Genomic DNA, 22,157 nt, shown 5'->3' on the forward strand with positions numbered 1-22,157 from the left:
CTACAAACACACCTAAATATTTAATTTTATTTGTTCATTTTAATTTGTAATAATTTTAAATTCTGAATAATCTCCTATCCCAACTAGTAAAATCTCACTTTTATCCCAATTAACTTTATATCCTGACAATTCTCCAAATTTCGACAAACACTCTTGTAACTGCTTCAATGACCTTTCCGGTTTCGTCAAATATATCAATACATCATCTGCAAATAAATTAATCTTGTCTTCTTCATTCATTGCCTTCATCCCTCTAATTTCATCATTTTGCCTAATAGTCTGAGCTAATAGTTCAATAGCCAATACAAATAAGGCAGGTGACAATGGGCAGCCCTGCCGAGTTGAATAAGTCAACCTAAATGGTAAAGAAATCTGACCATTTGTCACCACCCTAGCAATCAGGTTTGTATATAAAGCTTTAACCAATCAATAAAAAAAGGGCCGAATTTAAACTTTTCTAACACCTTAAATTAAAAAATCCCATTCAACCCTATCAAAAGCCTTTCCTGCATCTAGTGCAGGTTAGGCTGCTTTCGGTATGCATTGACCAAAGTAATTAATCGAAGAATATTATCAGGTGTATTTCTATTTTAAATAAAACCTGTTTGATCAGTATGTATCAACTTAGGTAAGTACGTAGCAAGTCTATTAGCTAGTACCTTGGCTATAATTTTATAATCTATATTTAATAAAGAAATAGGTCTATAGGAAGACACTTTTAATGGATCTCTATCTTTTTTTGGAATAACAGTTATTAAAGCGCTTGAACAAGATTCCGGCAACTTCTGTTCTTCAGTAACTTGTTTTAACACATCTCCAAATACACTTGATAAATCATCATTAAAAAATTTATAAAATTCCACAGGAAATTCATCGTCCCCTGAGGACTTTCCATTTGAGCTTGTTTCAATTCTAACAACAAAGTAGATAACAAGTTTTGATCTTTTGAAGATGAAGTAGAAAATATACACAAAACTAATTTATGCCAGTTTATAGTACAGGTTGTACCTCTCTCATCTGGTGCTCTGTGGTTCGGAAACTCCCATGATCCGGCATGTTTGTTTCTGCCGCCATTAGTACAAACTCCTTACAGAGGGTGCGGGACTTGAATCTGTCCTGATCACTGGTGTTGTAAAGGTTGAGTCTGCTGCCATTAGTACAAACTCCTTACAGACAGTGTGGGACTGAAACCACAGTCCCGATCGCACTGTGCTAACTGCTACGCTAACTGTGCTGCCCCACAGTATTATTTCCTGTTTACATAAGGGGTTCCCTTAAGGGTCAATTTCTGTTTTCCTGCATTTTCTGGGGTCTGGTAATGGCCAGGTCCCAACATCGCTGGATTAAAGGGGTACAACCTGTACTATTTTCATTTTGTGAATATGGTCATAAATTAATCTCAGCTTTTTTATGTTCATATATGTTTAAATTTTTGATTGAAACATCAAAATAGATATTATTACATAACTAGCTGAGAAATATTTGAAATCGGTATGTAAAATTAGTCAATAATTATTCACATTTCACTTGAAACATCTGAAATTTTGCTTGGCTCTTCAGTGCAGTATCATGGAATGCTGCCTGTTGAAATTGCTGTCTTTTGGATGGGATCTAAAACTGAGGTCTCATTAACGTAGTCAAAAGAGAAGCAGAGAGAATAATGATGTCCTGGCAAATACTTAGCTGTGAATGATTATTACAATGCACCATACATTTTTTTTAAATTAAATTCCATTTCTTGCTATTACGTTAAAGGGCATTAGAATTTCCTGATCTTTTAGATTTGAAAGGTCACTGACTGAGGGGAGTTGAGAAGTTTATAGGTTAGACAATTATAGAAAATATAAATTCAGATTAATTCAAATTAAAGCAGAAGCTGGGTCCTCATTCATATTGGCAGAAGAGTAATTTAGGATAATGACTAAAAGTCACCTGCACGAATCCATCACATGGATTTTATCATCTGATGGAAATGGCAAATCTTTAACAAATAAATATATAAAATGATGTGAAGATTTAAAAAAAACATGCAAAGGTTCTTTTTGAATAGTCAATGTTGATCATGTATTCTCTCTTACTTGAGGCTCTAATAGCTCAGTGGTTGAGCACTGGTCTTATAAACAAGGGGTCGCGAGTTCATTCCTTGCTAGCGACTCATTTTTGTGAGGGGCACTGGACAAAGTGGCGATTCTCTGCCTTCCTTATGATAGACAAAGTTATAGAATTTAATTTGTGTTACATTCTAAATGTAGTATTGTGTGACAATAATGGAACCTTTACCTTTTACCTTAAATAATGAAATCACTACTGGTAATCAATCCATTGTTTGGAATCAGTCCAGTGTTTAATGTATAATTGTTTATGTGAAACACATATATTACAATGTAAATTTGGTGATTCTTGGTTCTCAGATGTTACAGAGTAGGGTGTAAGAAATAATTTGAGCCCTGAACAGCCCCTTGAGCGTGCTCTGCCATTCAATAAGTGCTCCATTTTTTCATCCTAACCATTTCATTTGAATTTCTTCACACACCTACTCTTTTGTATCGAGACTTTAATATAATCATTAATTTGGCAAGTACATTCCGATATTTGAATTTCATTTAAATTGAAACATTTTGAGGATTTTTTTTTAATTAATTTTTTTTAAATTAAAAATTTAGACATACAGCATGGTAGCAGGCCCTTTTGGCCCATCCGCCCGTGCTAACCAGTTACACCCAAATGGCCTACAATCCCAGGTATGTTTTGAGTGGTGGGAAGAAACCAGAGCCACTGAGGAAAAACCCATGCAGACTGCAGGCACAGGGGAAGAACATACAAACTTCTTACAGGCAACACGGAATTCAAACCCCAGTCCCAATTGCTGATGCCATAACAGCATTGCACTACTGCTACGCTAACTGCGCCATCTCTTTTTAATGAAGATTATAGGAATGTTACTATTGTGGCTTCCTTAATCCTGGTAGTAAATCTTTGTAAATTTTTTTGGCAAGCTTAAACTCAATAAATATTTTGCCACAAAATGAAAAATTTGGAGTTAGGCTTTCTGGAGGGGTATTTTAATAATTGATTTGGTCTGTGATATTCTGGTCGTAAATGTTCCCATTTGATGTAACTGGACAGAAATGTTTTTTCACACATGCTTCCATCTGGTTTTAAAGGAAAAGTTGATGAATAACAAAACACTGTGGCTAAGTTATGAGGAACGAGAGAACGTCAGGGAATCTTGTGTCATGTTGCCTCCTATTTTTATCTCCACAGGGAAACAGTGCTTTTTAGTTCTGCGTCAGCAGAATTTTAACATCCAGGGACTTGTTGCTGTGGGAGAGCATGTGAGCAAGCAGATGGTCAAATTTGCTGCAAAGTAAGTTCAGAATTGCATCCTGCTGTTGCTGTCTGAAGTACAAATATGAGAAAGTACAATGTCAGCTACTTCGTTGGCATGGTTCCGATAAATATCATTGTTAGTACACAGTTCCTAAGTAGCATTGTTTTGATATTCAAGCAGCGAAGGAATCTCGGACACATTAAAATTACTGAAACCGAGACTATTTTGAAAATGCCTGCAAACTAAAACTAATCAGGGATGTTCCGAAGGAGGGACCTGATTGATGTATACGAAATCATGAGGGCTGTAGATTGGGGAGACAGTGAGAAACTTTTCCCTTTATCAGAGGAGCCTAAAATTAGAAGCCGTAGGTTTGAAGTGAGGGATTGGAGACATAGAAGGGATTGGAGGAAGAGTTTTTTCACTCACAATATGGTTGGAATCTGGAAATACTGCCTAAAGTGGAATTAGAAACTCACAACATTTAAGAAGTATGTAGACATGAATCGTTAAGGAGAGTACTGGAAAGTGTGTTTTGTCTTAATGCGTACTTGGTTAGTATGCTGGTCTAAAGAGCCTAGTTTCATTTTGTGTGGCTCTCTGACATCAAGCCTTCGTTCACTTTGTTTGCTTTAGAGTGAGTATCATCTTGCCTTTAAGATCCTTGTACTTAAATTCCATCTAAGATTTCTTCTCCCACTTCAGCTCAGTGATCCTTCAAGATGTATTGGCAGTTCTATTCTGAATTTGTGCACAACTCTCTATTAATAGCTTCAGCTATGTCAACCATTCATGCAACTGCTTGATTTGAAATTTGTTGCTTAATCTTTCTGTTTGATCAAGCTTGTAATTATGTGTTGTAATACCATGTGTTAACAATCAATGTTTAATCATGCAATATAATGTAACACTAAAAGAAGTACACCTAAGTGATAACCATATATAACCATATAACCATATACGGAGTGGAAACAGGCCATGTTGGCCTTTCGAGTCCGCACCGGTTCACTGATTTTGTGCGCCCTCTTCAGGCATTGGTCCCGGTAGATCTTCATTCAATAACGATGGACGAATTCAATGCAGGTGGAACCAGATAATAGCAAAACTATGAGCAAACAGATTGGCTATCTGTGACCCAAAAATAGTAATACTTGACGAAACTGGATTTATTAAGAAAAGACAAACAATGGGCAATATCTCTAAGTTCATTAACTTAATTGCTGTGATTGTATGTTTTAAGTTACCCAGCAACCAGGAGCTGTGTGATTTATTTTAGCATGACTGTCACCCATCTGCTTTTTATGCTGGTTAGGCAGTTCAGGGTTGGGTTTAAGTTAGCAGACAGTGTATGCATGGTGCAATAATTCACCCATTTGTACTACTTGAAAGCTCAGTTTGAATGCAAAATGTTTGTCTCTGATTTTAAGATGAAAATAATCTCTGTTCAGATCAAATTCATATACTGGTTCAGCAGAAAATTGCACCTGTTGAACATGGGATAATAGAGTTACATAGCACAGGCATTTTCACCGTTGTCGATACCAAAGTACCTACCTGAGTTTGTTCCATTTGTTTGTGTTCCTATATCTGTCTAAACCTTTCCTTTCCTTGTACGTGTCAAAATATCTTTTAAACATTATAATTATACTGGCCTCTCCCACTGGCAGCTCATTCCATACATCCACCTACCTCTTTGTGGAAAAACATGTCTCTGAAGTTCCCTTTAACTCCTTTCCCTCTAATCATAAACCTTTGTCTTCTAGTTTTAGACACTCCCAAAAACCTGGTAAAAACACTGACTGTCCACCTTGTATATTTCTCACCCCCAACCCCCAGCTTCCCTCCATGATTTTGTAAATCTCTAATGTCACTACTTGGTCTCCTTCATATCCTGAAAACAGTTCCAGCCTGTCTATTTTCACTTCACCGCTCAACCCCTCCAATCCTGGCCACACCTTTGTGAATCTTTTCTGTGCCCTCTTTAGCTTAATCACATCCTTCCTATAATATGGTAACCTAAATCATACAAAGACTCATGCCTTGTACTATGTAACATGATGTTCCTTTAATCATCCCCATCACTTCATTTAGGCCACCAATTTCAATGTCATCTGCACAATTATTAATTGTACCAACTGCATCTTCTTCCAATTCATTGATATATATGGCAAACAATAGGGAACCCAGAACCAATTCCTGCAGCACACCACTGGTTACAGGCCTCCAATCTGAAAAACAACTCTCCACAAACACTCTGACTCTTTCACCAAGTAAGTTTTGTACCCAGTTGGCTAGCTCACCTTAGACTCCACTCCATGTGATCTAACCTTCTGAATCAGCCTCTAATGTAGAACTTTGTCAAAGGCTTTGCTAGACATATCACATAAAAAGTCGATAACATCTACTGCCCTGCCTTCATCAATCTGTTGTCCATTATCAATCACATTTTACAAAGAAATTCGTTGGACACCATAAAACTATGCTGACTATCTATATCGGTTCTTGCTTTCCAAATGTCAATACATCTTGTCTCTCACAATCAATAAACTTGCCACTATTAATGTTAGGTTCTCACCTTCAGACCAACTTGGTGCAGACATTTTCAGCCTCTCGCTGCGGCAGTCTAAGACCCTTAACTGCTTCAGAAGTGCAAGGTGATAGGCCTCAATGACTATCGGCTGGTCGCACGTGCATCAGTCAACATGAAGTGCTTTAAGTGTTTCGTTATGAGGAAAATCAGGACCATTTTAATTTGCCTACCATTACAACAGGTCAAAATCAGATTCCATCTCGCTGGCCCTCCTCTTTGCAATAGAGCACCTGGATGATGAGAACACTTACTGTTGTTCATTGATAACAGTTTGCAATTTAACATCATGATACCAGCAAAACTCATAATCAAAGTTAGGATCTGGGACTCTGTCCATTGCTTTTCATCTCCATCCTCAATTTCTTTATTGGTAGGCTCTAATCAGTGCAGAGTGGCAGTACAATACGGCACCATGAAGCTGTGTACTTATTCCATTACATTCATGATTGTGTAGCCAAGTTCAGCTCCAATGCATTTAACAAGTTCACTGATGATCACTATTGTTGGTCAAATAATGGCCAGTGATGAGTCAGAATGTAGGATGTACATGAGGAGCTAATTGTGTGGTGCCAGAACAACAATCTTGCTCTCTACATCAGCAGAAGCAAGGATCTTTTTGTGGAATTTGGGAAGGGGAGGCCAACAGACCAGACATATCTTCATTGATGGGATGGTGATGGAGAGGGTTAGTGAGATTCCTGGGAGTCCACATACTGGAGGACCTCTCCTAGAGCTAGCACCTCAAGGCAACTATGAAGAAGGCATACCAAAGCCTCCACTTTCTAAGAAGTTACTGGAGATTTGGCACTGCTTCAAATAATAGAGCAGTGAGAAGAGATTGTGACTGGGGTGATGGGTAATCTTTATGATGTTGACTGCCTTCAATAGCAGTAATACCGAGAAAAGTATAAAGCAAAAACATAATGCTGGAGAAACTTAACAGGCCACACAGTGCACCCCACCTGGCAAAGACAAAGATACACAATCATTGCCTAATGCCTGAGCCCTTCATTAAGGTAAGTATACTGACTGGTTTTAAAACATTAGCTGCTGGGAACACAGAAGGCTGAAGAAAGTGGAAAATCTATCCAATTCCATCAAGGGCACTGACTTTTCATCTATTGAAGGCAGTCAACAACATAAAGAATATCCATCACCCCAGTCACAATCTCTTCTCGCTGCTATATTCAGGTACAGGTACAAAAGCTACAGAAGCCTGAAGTTCTGCATCTCTAGATTCAAGAAGTTTCTCTCCCAACAGCTAGCAGGCTCTTAAACCTTCTCATATACCCTGACCATAAACTACTCTGGGACCACCAATAGATCTGTCTGCATGATTGAAATTTCACCTTTATTCTTGCACTATCTGCGAGTATTTATATATCTAACCATTTATATTTATTATCCTTTTTTTCTGTCTTGGCATATTGTGGTAATTTAATTTATACTGTTGTTGATGTATCTTGTGTACCTGTTTGGCTGCAGCAAGTAAGAATTTTGGTGCATCTGTACTCATGACAATATCCTCATTATTATCAATAAAGACACAACATTAGCCACCCTACAGTTTTTTAAAACCTCACCCATGGCTGAGGAAGTACCAAAATCTCTGCTGGGGCCTTAGCGATTTCTTTTCTTGCTTCCCTAACATCTTAGGGTCCATTTGGTCAGTGATTTATCAACCTTTATATGCTTTCAGGGCCATTCCCAACAAAGTGCTGAGACCAGAAAACATGAATTGCCCTTTTACTTCCCATAGATGCTGCATGATCACCACTTCTGTGTATTTAGTTTCTTTTCCTCTTTTTTTGCCAAGGAGATCTCATGTCAGGATTTGTGGACCAAAGGGTTTATCCTTGCTGTCTTGGGCCTATTAGATATTGAAAATTGTGCCCAATTTCTAAATTGGATAAAATTACTAAACATGAGGAATGTGTATGCAACCAAGGTCAGTCAACCAAAAAATCTCAGAGACAGGCGATGTCATAGGACTGTCAAGGTCAAGTCGATATGATCTACCAGTATATCAAATGGGAATTCTGACGCTGTCTAATTTGATCTTTTGCATGGAAATCTAATGAAATGGTAAATGGATAGAATGGTTGCATGTAAATTGAAAGAACACGGTCTCCATCATGGTGCTTCTCTCCCTCTCACAATCATTGTCTCCCGCATCTGTTTTCTCTGTTTTCTGCTACTCTCTGCCACTACCTCCAATCCATCCTCTGTGAATTCTGCTTGTTGGGCAGTTTGCCACAGGTTCCACAAAAGGCAGATTGATAACTAGAGTAATTGATTTAAAATAATTTGCACAAGAACCAACAGAATTTTATCCACAAAAGAAATCATCATTATGACCAGTTGGCAGGGTATTGAAACAAATTCCATAGGAATTTCTGAATTTTAATTGCATACTTATGTAAAGAAAATGCGGGGTAGAGAAATATATATATATATCTCATTTAGCACTGTGTAAGATAGGAACTAGTAATATATGGGATTTTTTTTTCAATATATTTGTACATGCATACATACATTCATCGTGTGATGTGTTTGATTTTGAAGGATTTCTTAAAAGAACCAGCTTCATTGTTTAATTATATGGTAGTAGTGGTGTTTAAAATAGATATCCTGTTTTTCTACGGGTGATTACAGGTCATTAAAGTGCATTGTAAACTTGTGGTTACATGTGATTACTTGACTGCAATCTTTTTTCACAGATGTCTCTGCTTGATTATGTTAAACTGATGTGCCTGCTTTAACAGACGAGACAGGAAATTCATTTGCACCTGTCTTGGTCCTCCACAAAAGATAGCAGATTTAATGGAAGGATAAGAGTTATGTATGTGTTATGTCTGTATTTGCCTATAATGTATGCATTGCCTACTCATGCAAGAAATTAGCATTAAAGAAAAAAAGGAGAAATATCTGAATTTGTATTTTCTTAATTATAATCTCTTCAGTAAATTTAAAATTTCCTCTCATTGTTAAGAATAAGTTATGGATATTGCTTTCCTTGCTAATTCTGATAGCATAACTTAAAATCCCTTCTTCATATGTTACTTTGGTTATATCTGCCTTCTTGTGATCTATTTAATAACCTACAGAAGCAATTGTTTACTGTTGGTCTTGTGAGATGTTTCAAAATTTTGAAATTGCACTATAGCCATAAAACATAAGAGCAGGATGCTTTGCTAGAACTGTATACAAAGCTAGTTGGAACACAACTTGTACACTGGAAAAAGTCTGCAGTAAAGTGATTACATTTAATCATAAGTTTTCAGTGCACTTTAATAGGCCTGTCCAAAAACACCCAACACCCAACAACTTGCATGTTGTGAGGGTCTCTCTTGCCACTTCTTGGCATCTTTTTCCAGATTTCAATCACCATGTGGATGAAAAAAATTCTTTCTCCAATCCCCTCTAAATTTCTAATTCCTTACCTCAAACCATTGCTCTCTTGTTTTAGGCACCTCTGCTGTGGGGGGAAATTTCTCACTATCTACCTTATCTATGACCCTCATAATTTTGTATGTATCAAATTCCCTCCCTCTGATTATACAATATAACTTCTAGGCTCCATGTTGCAGGAAAAATGTGATTGTACTGAAAAAAGTGCAGAAAGGTTTGTTTCCCAGATTGGAAAATAACAAGCTACAAGAAAAGATAGGGCTGTCTGAAATTGTTAACTTTTGAATAGGAGAGGCATCTAATTAAAGTGTAAAAAATGTGAAGGGCCCAGATGGAGTAAATAAAAAGGGTCTATGTTCCTCACCAGAGGGATCAAAAAAAGGAGGCATTAACTTTAGGTAATTCATGGAAAGATTAAACAGATTTGTAAATATTGTCTCATCTAACTCACTACCTAAAATATGTGAAGGTGTCTTTGAAGATAGAGACTTGGTGCTGGATAGTGCAATGAAGCTGCATCATTCTTTTGACTGGCTATTGCATAAATGGAATTAGTGTTCCAAACTACATGTGTATGGCAATTTCTGTCTGGCTCATATGGTCCATTTCTGATTCTTCATTTTGCTATTCTGTTTGCATTTCAGGGGTTAGGTAAATAACATGCCCATTCACTCCCTGCCTGCCTTGGTGGCATTTGTTCTGACAATCCCACTATCCATGCAGTTGTAGACAACACCTCACCTTCCTTCTTGGCATGTTTCCAACTTCTAATGTCAACCTCTTGAACGTATGAATTTCAGGCATTGAGGATTTCTGTTATTTTCTGTTTATTGCACTTCAATTTTCCTGCACCCACAGGATAGGTAGTTTTGTGTAATTATTCTGCTTCTATTTGTAGTTATTAAATGAATCTTTTGTTTCCATGTTTATCACATTATAAAACTTGTTTTTATTCCACCTTCTATCCATGTAGTTGTGGATTTTCCTTATTTTTTTCTGCCCTTCCTTCCTTCCTTTCTCCATATCTCAAAACCTCTAATATTTAAACTATCAACATTTGTTCCAGTACAGATGAAATATTTTTCACTCCATTGACATTTGCCAATTTTTGTTTGATTGCATGATGATGAAGCTATTGGTAAGGATATATTAATAATTCTACATTTAGAGATATAAATGTACGTAAGCAAGCCAACATGTTCAAGCTTTCCATGCCACTACAATAATTGAAATCTGTATTCCTCATAGATAAGCATGAATGGGGCTGCAGCCCTTAGCTTCTTCTATGATTGACACAAATAGAATTTATGCCAATAAAAATAATTTTGATTACCAACTTTCCACATATTTAAAAATAAACTCATGGGTGCTATTAAAGCAGCTGGCAGTGACATTCAGTAGTTAACTTGGTATTTAAAATCAAGTATATGCCAGCATATAAAATGAAACCTGAAACATAAAAATGTCACCCAAAATCAGGGGTCGCCTTATACGTCAAATATAAAATCTGAACCTTGACAGCAAAATCTCGGCACTCCATCGCAGCAAGTATACAATGCAAACCTTGACAGCAAAGTGTCAATGCTCTCCCATGGGGTCCATCTGCCCAGTTCAACTGCCATTGGCTCTGTACAGGCCTGTTAAAGGAGTTGGCGGTGGTTTATTTTAAAACGTGTAAATAAAAGTTAAACCTTTACTGGGTAATTTGCTTTTAAAGTATTGTGATAGAATCAGAAAGTCCCAGACTTGCTCAAAACCTTCATTGTAAGTAGAAATTCAGGGGGTTGTCTTTATAGAGACATCATATATGCCAGCATATATGGTACTTTTCAAATCCAAACACTGGCCAGAAAGCTTCCCATTATTCCTGACTCCGGCTATATATTGACACTTTGACTTGTCAACAATGATTCAGTGGCACAACAGGTAGACCCACTGCCTCGCGGCACGTGAGATCTGGCTTTAACTCTGACCTCTGTGAGTTTATACATTTTCCTGTAACCATGTGCTGTGTCCTCCAGGTGCCCTGGTTTTCTCCCACATCCCAAAGATATGGGTTGGTAAATTAATCCAACTTTAATTCTCTAAATTGCACCTAATGTTGGTAAGTGGCAGAATTTGGTGTGGGGGGGGAGGAGAAGGGATGGTTTAAGAGAATGTGGGGAGAATTAAAAATGGGGTCAAAGTAGATTAGTGTAAATGAACAGTTGATGGCTGGCAGCAACACTGAGCCAAGGAGCCTGCTTCTGTGCCATTTGAATCTATGACCGAGAACATCAAGTTCATTTAAACAACAAATTCTTGTATTTCATTGCAAACAGGATTTACCAGACATTACAGAAGAGGATCCTCAATGAGTGTGTTGAATTTAACAGCATTCCCAATATTATGCAGCTGAACTCACAAGTGCACAGATCAACAGGCTAAATTTATGAAACACCAAATTTCTTTCTTTTGTTTTCCTTATTTTCTCTTGTAAATTCCTTAACTGACATATTCCAGTGCAGCCTGTTTGTACTCTATATTGTATACACAATCCTATATTCATCCATATTGGACAGTGGGATTTACAGCTTTGCTGCTAACTACCTCAAATCCACAGGTGGTTCCACATTGCTCATTGTTAATTGCCATATGAACAATAGAGGATACTTAATGGAAGAACATGTCCAGAAGTACCTGAGCAGCATGGTTAGCGTAGCAGTTAGTCCAACATTATTACAGTGCCAGTGACCTGTGTTCAAATCCGGTGCTGTCTGTAAGGAGTTTGTATGTTCTCCCCATGTTGACATAGGTTTCTTCCAGGTGCTCTGGTTTCCTTCCACCTTCCAAAAACATAGAGAGTTTGTAGATTAATTGGGTGTAATTGAGTAAAGGATCTGTTACTATTCTGTATTTTCTAAATAAAACAGGGCAGCATGGTGGTTAGCACAAGGCAGCTAGAGCACCAGCAAGCCAGGTTCAGATCTGCCATTGACTGTTGTGAGTTTGTATATTCTCCTGTGTCTGTGTGGGATTCCTCCTGGTGCTGTAGTTTCCTCCCATGATCCAAAGATGTATGGGATTAGTAGGTTAATTTGTCACATGGGTGTATTTGGGAGGCTTGGGCTCAGTAGCATTGGTGTCACCTGGAGCAGTAACTCATGGTGTCACCCCACTAGGGGCAACGGCAGTGGCACTAACCAGGGGAGGGGGGTTGCAACTGCAGCACTGACCGGGGGGAGGGGGGTAGTGGCAGCAACAGCGTTGACATTGTACCACGTGCAGACAAAACCACGTGATTTATTTTGGTGTCACTCCCCCTGATGGTGTAACACAGTGCGGTCAGCATTCCCCTAGTGACGCCAGTGCTTGTGAGCTGGAAGGGCCTGTTACCATGCTGTATCTCCAAATTAAATATTGATTAGATCTTTTTAATGTGTAAATGACAATAAATGTATACATATCATTGTTAACATGATTAGTCATTATCTGGCAAAAAAAAAACTGTAAAAAGTATTTTTGCTGAGACTTGACGGACTGAGTAATGGGAAGGTTAAACAGGTTAGGCTTTTATTCCCTGGAGCATAGAAAAATAAGGGGAGATTTGAAAGAGGTATACAAAATTATGATGGGTACAGATAGAGTAAATACAAATGGGCTTTCTCCACTGAGATTAGGTGAGGTACAAAACAGATGACGTGGGTTATGGATGAAAGGGGAGAAATTTAGGGTGAATCGTTAGGGGGAATTTCTTTACACAGAGTGATATGAGTATGGAACGAGCTTCCAGCTGAAGTGGTGAATGTGGGTTCTATTTTAATATTTGAGAATAATTTGGACAAGTACATGAAAAGGACAGGACGGGTGTGGAGGGATATGGAATGGGTACAGGTCAGTGGAACTAGGCAGAATAACGTTTCTGCACAGACTAGAAAGGCCGAAGGGCCAGTATTTTGTGCTGTAATGTACTGTGGTTCTAAAAACATGTTCAGCTATTATTGTTTGTTAAGTTATATGTCACAAAATGTAGATTGGAAATTGCTGGATCATTTTTTTATCTACAGTATTAACAAAGAGAGTATCGTGGATGTTCAAGGTTATGTTCGGAAGGTGGGGCAGAAAATAGAGAGCTGTTCCCAGTGTGATGTTGAGCTTCACATTGAAAAAGTAAGTAGCTTCTTGAGCTGTAAGGAATGTTCTACATACTGAATTTACTGCTATTTCAACACACAACCTCTGCATTATGGAAGTGTTATGTTCCTAAAAATTATGTCTAGCTATTTTCTGTAACATGAAACCCTAATTTCCTATTGAATCCCTTGTTATAAGTGGAGATGTGCACTTACGGGATGTTTTTTCTCTCAACAATAATGATTAACACTCCAGCTTCTAGATCATAGAGAGCACTTGAGAGATTTGCTTTTGAAATTGAGACAGCAATCTCTTAAGAGGCCAGCAGTTACATTTAGAAACTCAAGTGGTTGCAGATGTTTATCACTTTCCAGCCCTCAGTTTGAACAGTCATTTTTAAATGCAAGTCAAGTATAGATAAAATAGTTTAATTGGTAAAACTCATAACAAATAACAGTTAATTTTATAATTTGGTCTTGAACTTTGTGACTGTTTCAGACACCCTTCGGATAAATAAATTGGTAAATTCTTGAGGGAATAAAATCCTGTTATTCAGCAAAATGAACTTATTGTGCTTTAAAAAATGTGGATTGGAAAAATAGACAAAATTTGTTGTTTATTTTGCATTGTGTGCTATTTAATTCAAGAGTCAATTTATTGACATTGTAATAAACACAGTGTTATATTACATGAAATTGCTTTTGCCTGCTGTAAGGCAGATTCGCCATCAGCAGAAATTTCCTGAAACGCCTCTTAAGAGTCAGAGAAAGAGAACCCAAAGAGAGTACCCCCAGAGTCACTGAGTGTCTGTAGATTCGCCTCCAGCGCTTACACGGCCTCTGCAGCCACACAGAGTCCAGTCCAAAACCATTGGCAACCCAAGATCTGGATTCAAGCCTTCGACACGGTCAGGAGCCTTTCGGCACCCCGTCGTATCCCGGTTCTGATACCTGGTACCCATTCAGCCAGTTTCAAGCCAGTCTCCAGCAGTCCACAGCCTGCCACAAGTCTCCTGACAGCTGTTCCCAGCAGCCCACAGCCTCTGTGAGTCCCTTGCCTCGAGTCGCCAGCAGCCCGCCGCGTGCATTGGTCTTTCAGCCAGAGCGCCCTCGCTTGTCCACCGCTGTAGTCACCCCTGCTGTCCTCCTCCCTCCACCAAAAACATTCATAATATAGAACCATTGTACATTACAGCACAGAAAAGAAGCCCTTCTAGTCTGTGCCGCACTATTTTTTTGCCTTGTCCCACTGACTGGCCCCTAGTTCAAAGCCCTTCATACCATTCCCATCCATGTACCTGTCCAAATTCTTCTTGAATATTAAAATTGATCCCACATTCACAGCTTCAACTGGCAGCCCATTTCACACTCCCACCACTCTCTGATGAAGTTCCCCCTAATGTTCCCCTAAACTTTTCCCCTTTCATCCTTAACCCATGTCCTCTGGTTTGGATCTCACCTAGCCCCAGTGGAAAAAGCCTGCCTCCATTTACTCTGTCAAAATGCCTCATCATTTTAAAAACCTCTATCAAATCTCCTCTCATTCTTCTACATTCCAGGGAATTAAGTCCTCATCTTTGAACCTTTCCCTGTAACTCATTTCCTGAAGTCCTGGCAGCATCCTAGTAAATTTTCTCTGCATTCTTTCAATCTTTTTTTAATATCTTTACTGCAGTTAGCTGACCAAAACTGTAGACAATTTTCCATATTTGGCGAGGGAGTTTCAAAGGGAATATTCCATTCAGAACACAGGAATGGGAAGATATTTCTGGTGGTGAAATCTTATTGAACGGGAGATAAAGGATGATTCATTTATTGTGGAGGCTGGATGGATCCTTTTGTCTAGGAGCACGTGTGGGAAATTGATGAGACATAATTTTGAAACTGTCAATGTGGAAATCACAATTAAGAAAAAAGGAAAACATTTCAGAGGTCCCTGCATGGAAAGTCTGATCATTGCTTTAGATACGAAGAGGATGGAGGAATGAAGAGAATACAATGGAGTCCTTAAGGGGGGGGGGCAGAATGGGAGGGAATTTAGTTGCAATAGTTGTTGGAGTTCGTGAACCTATGGTGGATATTTGCTGCAATTTATCCTGGAGGCAGAGAATAGAAAGAGAGAAAAAGACATAAATGTGATTTTATTATGTTGTTTTCAGAAATGGACCATGTGAAGATGAGTTTAGGATTCAAATTGGCAGCATGAATAATTAAATTTTTGAATTCTACATACATGAATGCATTATAACCATCAATGTATTGGAACACATATGAGGGAGGGGGTGGCTAAGACTGAAAAATTGCTTTAAACATTAATGTTGCCTTTTGATTAACATTTAACATTGATTTGACTTATCCCAGTTCTTTATTTTATTTTTAAAACACACAATCATTGCTTGTTAATGTTAGTCCATCTGTTTTCAGTACTTACCAAGAACCTATCAGCATCTACTTTGAATATATCCAATGACTTGACCTCCACAGCCAAATTCAGCACCTCTGGCTGAAAACATCTCAACTCTTTTCTAAAGGGACATCATTTTATTCTGAGGCCATGCCCTCTTGTCCTAGATCCTCTCTCGACAGGACGCATCTTCTTCATGTCCACTCTATCTAGCCTTTTCAATATTCAGTATGTTTCAATAAGGACCTCCCCCCCCCCCCCCAATTCTTCTAACCTCCAGTAATTACAGGCCCAGACCCAACAAGTGCTCCCCATATGTTAACCCTCTCATCCCTGGAATCATTCTTGTTAACCTCTCCTGGACTCTTTCCAATGCCAACACGCCCTGCCTTAGAAATAAGGCCCAAAAATTCACAACACTCCAAATGTGATCTGATCAATGCCTTGTAAAGCCTCAGCATTACATCTTTGCCTTTATATTCTGGCCCTCTCAAAATGAATGCTAACATTGCATTTGCCTTCCTAATTACTGACTTCAAACTGCAAGCTAGACTTTAGGGAATACTGCACTAGGATTCCCAAGTCCCTTTGGACCTCCCCTTAGTGAATTCTCTCCTTCCATTCACTTCCAACCTATCCAAAGATGCTCAGATATATATTACATATGAGAGTTTTGGTTATTTCTATTTACATTTCTGTTCATCATGCCTTTCTATGACTATCCTAATATTTAAGGCATTTTTTTGTTTTCAGATCTTTGTTGTAAGTGCTGCTGAACCCCGCCTTCCTTTGCAGCTGGATGATGCAATTAGACCTGAGGCAGGTGATGAGGTAAGCCAGATAATACCATTCTTACTGGACATCAGTGTTGTGTTATGATGTAGCATAGACAGAATTCTACAGTTTTCAGAGCATTTTTAACCTTGTTTGCATATTGTAAAAACCTTAACAAATATTTTTTACTTTTTAAAAAAAGGTCAAACTCTGTTAACTCCTATGTTTAATTTAAAGTTTGCAAAAATTAGTCTATGGTGAATGCTCACAGATTGTATCACTGATGTAAGAAATCATGGAGGAGATCTTTAGCCTCTCAAGACCCACAATTAGTTTCTCAGTCATTCGTGACTAAGTTGACACATGATGAAAATAATCTGGTTGCAGAGTTAAAAATAACTTGTACATTCAGTTACATTCTCCTGAAAATTGTTTCAGAATGTCATATTTAACTTTTGGCCATTTCATAACTGATGAAAATTATCATTCTTCCAGGAAACCATTAGTTGAGGTATTCTACTTTATTTTGTTGCGCCATTATCACATTACTTTCTCACATGGACATACCCCAAAATGTAACCCATGGTGCTACAGATAATAAAATAGCAAATTATTTCCAAGTGCTAATGAATTAAGTTAATAATCAGAGCAGTTAATTAAAAAAGAGATGTCCTATCGAATCTCACTTTTCACCTCATTCATACCTCTTTGCTCTTCACATTTAATTTGGGGCAGCATGGTTGGTGTAGTGGTTAATGCAATGCCTTTACAGTGCCAGAGATCGGGCCAGGGGTTCGAATCTGCTGTCTGTAAGATTTTTGTATGTTTTCCCCAGGGGTTCCAGTTTCCTCCCTCTGTTCCAAACATAACAGAGTTGTAAGTTAATTGGGTGTAAAATTGGGCAGCATTGACTGGTGGGCTGAAATGGCCTGTTACCGTGCTGTCTACCTAAAAAAAATGTAACATTTTAAATATTTTTTAAAAATCTAATCACTTTAAATGCATTTGGGCTTTCCTGCCTCTTTCATCCTTTAAGGCAGTTAATTCTCTGAGCAAAAGAACGCAAGTCCTCTCTAATCCTTTCATCAATCACTTTAAAACATTACCCCTAATTTTTGGACCTCCTGCGTAGAAAAATGCTTCTTTACTCTCTGCAAGCCCCTTATAAATGTAAACACCTGAATTGTATCCCGTCATTTTCCTCTGTTCCAAAGAAAATAATTCGAACTTGTTCAATCTTTCTTCAATTTTCTAATGCTGTTGGTATCCTTATAAATGTCTTCTTTACCCTCCCCTGGAAAATTCTGTCTTTTTTATGAATTTTTAAAAAATGGTAAATGCTGAAAATCTGTGTCAAAATTGGTCAGGTCCACTGCGAGGCTTTGATTTGTAAATTTATTTAACATTTCTCTTTTCAAAGAAACTCCTTGGTGTGCTTGGCATTCTAACATTTCATTTTTTATTCTAGTTCAAAAATCGAGTAATGTTTTAAAGTGATTGATAGAAGGATTGGAGAATCCATTTCCTCAGAGAATCATTAAAGGGATGAAAGAGGCAGGAACCCCCACCCCATTGCATTTAAAAAGTGCTTATATGTGAAGAGCAAAGAGGTGTGGGTGTGATAAAAAGTGAGATTAGATTGGGTATCTCTTTTTCTGTTAACTACTCTTTTTTATTATCTTACTGCTCTAACCTGAATTTCACAGCTTTTTTGTTCTTTCATGAGCCTATCATCCTGATGGCTTTATAAAGTATCACCCTGGCCTCACCTTTTGGGATAGACTCCTCTATCCTATCCAACTTTTTCTACAACTTAAAACTCTTGCCTTTTCACTTTTCTATTTCTGATGGAATCTTCAACCTTAAAAGCAAACTCTTTTACTCTTGCCACAAATACTGCTGACATTTTTCAGTGGTTTATTTTTTTTTAATCTTTGCTCTGATGTGGTCATTAGGATTGTATATTTTTAAATGTGCCTAATATAATGTTGCATTCACAAACTATTCTAAATTGTATAATTTCATTAAATTTGTAATTAATATCTGTAAATATCTTAATAGTGTAATATAGTTTGAAGGTTTCACCCTGACATATTAACTCTGCTCATGAGATTGAGTCTTTATTAAGTAGAATTTAATACAGACTTAGGTAATTGAAGAGCAAATTTAATACTTTAATAATTGATCTATTTAATGTTAAATTTGACCTTGTTTTGGAAATCTGGACAATGACCATGGCAATTAATTCTCATGGAGAATTGCCGCAATACAGTACTATTATAAACAATTCTTGATTGATATCTATATGAATGTTAATTCTGGAACTCCAAATAAAATATTGTATTTTGATTAAAAATTTCATCAAATTAAAATGTTAGTGTGTATATTTTATTACAAATAGAAATTGTCCCAATAATAAAAACTGTTGCTCTCCATAAACAATCAAACAGTAGCATATTTGTAGATGTATTCTGTTGTCTTTGCTTTGTAGCATAATATTATAGAAGACAAACAAAAACAGTGGGGGCAATGTATCTGAAGGGAGTTGAAGAAGCTTGATTAAGTTCTTAAAACTAACCATGATACAAATTGTTGTTGAAACATTAATAACTTTTCCTGCTCACCATCATATTAAATACAGGAATTGATTAGATGATTTCTCACATGATCTAATGGTTTTAAAAAAAAATCATGTCTCTAATAATAACCCATTCATTACAGTGAGTAGCAACAGGAAAATCCAGACAAAAAGTTTCCATGTTGATTTTAAGCATTTACGATTTAGGTAGTGGCAAAAATAGAATTGGGTTTCAGCTCATTTTAAAGTATTCCCTTCTGCCTGGCTACTAGTATAAATGTTGGAAACAAAATTTAAAGGTTATATTGGAGTCCAAGTCCAGAGGGAACAACCTTAGAATAAAAGGAAGACAATTTAAAACTGAGATGAGGAGAAATTTCTTCGGCTAGAGTGTAGTGAATCTGTGGAATACATTGAACAGCTGTGGAAGCCAAATCATTGGATATATTTAAAGTGGAGGTTGATAGGTTCTTGATCAGTAAGGATGTCAAAGGCTGAAGATGAGGTAAAGTAAAAATACATGAGCCATTATTCGAATGGTGGAGCAGACTCTTATGGCCAAATGACCTAATTCTGCTTCTGCATCTTATGGTCTTGCATTTATTTAATCTGTTGATCATTTGGTATGTATTCTAATCTTTCTACATAGGAAGGACGGGCCACTGTCAACCAAGATACAAGACTTGATAATCGAATAATTGATCTAAGGGTAAGCTAAGCCATGCATGGTTCACCTTAATATTTGCTCACATCAATAATAATATTTAAATTTAATTTACACAAGTTATCTGATTTCCAACTGTAACATTTGTCCCGATTTCATCCTCATCACTCTGCTTCTTATCATGTAAGAAGATTTGCACAATTGAGTTAGTCCCTCTTGTTTGTACTTCCTTCCATGATATATGACCAATTTTACAAATTTCAGTCTCATAAGAAAACTTTGTCTTCTTCATAGGAGCTGCTCATTTCACATCTTGTGTACTGAAATGATCCAGTAGTTGCAACCAGTAACTTGTTTATGTAAGATAGATTTCCTCATAACTAATATCATGAGGTAAATGAATGAACGGTTCACTTGGTTATCATAAAGTGCTTACAAATGTGAATTTTCCAGTTATCGTATTTTCCAGTCTGTGGAAAGAAATGTAAGATCTCAAGTGATCTCAAGCCCTGCGACAAAAGCTCTTCTCAGACAGAGCCTCGCAAGTAACCTGACAACTTCCAGCAAACATGGCTGGTCTCCCAGAAGACCATTGTAGTTAGCACCAAGATTATTCAGGAATCTGATGGCAGCTGAGTGCTCATCTTTAGGCTCCTATACCTTTTTACCGATGATAGTAGAGTGAAGAGGGCATGGCCTGGGTGATGGGGGTCTTTGAGGATAGAGGCTACTTTTTTAAGACATTGCCTCATGTAGGTCTCCTCGATGGAGTGAAGTCTAGTGTCTGTGATGTCGCAGGCTGAGTTAACAACCCTCTAGAGTTTCTTGACCTGAGAGTTGACGCCTCAATACCAGGCGGTGATGCATCTTGCCAGAATGCTCTCCACAATGCACCTGTAGAAATTTATAAGTTTCTTCAGTGACATACTGAACTGCCTTAGACACCTTACAGAGTATAGCCACTGGCGAGCCTTCTTTGTGATTGCATCAACATGGAGGCTCCAGGACAAATTCTCAGAGATTTTGACACCTAGGAATTTGAAGATCTTGACCCCTTCCACTATTGAACCCTCGATGAGGACTGGGTCGTGTTCCCCTGACTTCCTCCTGAAGTCCACAATTGTCTCCTTGGTTTTGCCGACGTTAAGCACAAGGTTGTTGTCGTTACACCATTCAACGAGCTGATCTATCTCCCTCTTGTACGCTTCCTCATTGCCGTTTTTGATTCTGCCAACAACTGTGGTGTCATCAGCAAACTTGTAGAAAGCATTGGAATTGCGCCTGGCCACACAGTCATGGGTGAATAATGAGTAGAGCATATGGGGTGTCATACTTGGGTGGAGTAATGCGCTTCAAAGTCATTGAAGTAATTTTTTTGAAGAGCAATCACTATTGCAAAGTAGGGAAATACAGGCTCCAAGTTCTTAACAGCAACAAAATAATCAGATGATATTTTAGTGATCAAACAAAGAAATGCTGGAGGAACTCTGTAGATCAGACATCATCCATGGTAAAAACGGTCAGTCAGTTTTTCAGCTCAGGACGCTTTATCGAGACAAAGGTAAAGATAAAAAGAAAAATACATATATAACAGGGAAAAGATGCTGGGGAAGGGGCCCAAAAGAGAAGGTGTATGGGACAGAAGGTGGGAAAGGTGAGCATTATAAAGGAGGGGGGGAAAAGTAAGCACAGAGGTGGGTAAAGAAGAAATGGAAACATTGGAACCAAATGGGAGTGAGAGTTTACCTAAAATTGGAAAAATCAATGTTCATGCTGTTAGGTTTAAGGTTGGCCAAGAACAATATGATGTGCTGTCCCTCAAGATGAGACTAAGGCAGATATATTTGTGCTCGGATGTTTGGGGACTTATAATGGTTGAATACAGAAACCCAAGTTTAAAACCACAAACAGATCGTAGGTGTTTGATGAAGCGGTTACCCAATCTGCATTTTGTCTCACCAATATAGAGAAGGCCACACCGAGTATACTAAATGCAGTAGATTAGATCAGACATCGTCCATGTAAAGCTCTGTCTCACCTGGAGGATCTGTTTGTGGACCAGGATGGAGGTAAGGGGGGGGGGGGAGAAGCAATAGATAAGTTTTACAGCAAGGAAGTGCCTGAAGGGGTGGAAGTATGGGTAGTGAGGGACAGTGGATTATGGAGTCTTGGAGAGACTTGTTCCTGTGAAAAGTAGACATGTGGAGAGGGAAGGTTTTGAGAATAACAAGTCTGATGCGAAAGCTGGAGGGGTGGAAAGTGAAGACCAGGGAGACTCTGTCTTTGTTTTGCC

At 38.0% G+C, this 22,157-nt stretch overlaps 1 protein-coding gene across 2 annotated transcripts in view; it reads left to right on the forward strand.

The window, feature by feature from the left end:
* dars1 (aspartyl-tRNA synthetase 1) overlaps positions 1 to 22,157 on the forward strand; it is a 54,140-nt gene that overhangs the window by 15,926 nt on the left and 16,057 nt on the right. For both annotated transcript variants that reach the window (XM_069935175.1, XM_069935174.1), the window contains 4 exons: positions 3,265 to 3,367; positions 13,379 to 13,481; positions 16,602 to 16,679; positions 19,850 to 19,909. In XM_069935175.1, the coding sequence (XP_069791276.1) occupies positions 3,265 to 3,367; positions 13,379 to 13,481; positions 16,602 to 16,679; positions 19,850 to 19,909 (344 nt within the window). The remainder of the gene's footprint in view (positions 1 to 3,264; positions 3,368 to 13,378; positions 13,482 to 16,601; positions 16,680 to 19,849; positions 19,910 to 22,157) is intronic.

Source organism: Narcine bancroftii, chromosome 4 (genome assembly GCF_036971445.1).
Source record: "Narcine bancroftii isolate sNarBan1 chromosome 4, sNarBan1.hap1, whole genome shotgun sequence".
Lineage (NCBI taxonomy): Eukaryota > Metazoa > Chordata > Chondrichthyes > Torpediniformes > Narcinidae > Narcine > Narcine bancroftii.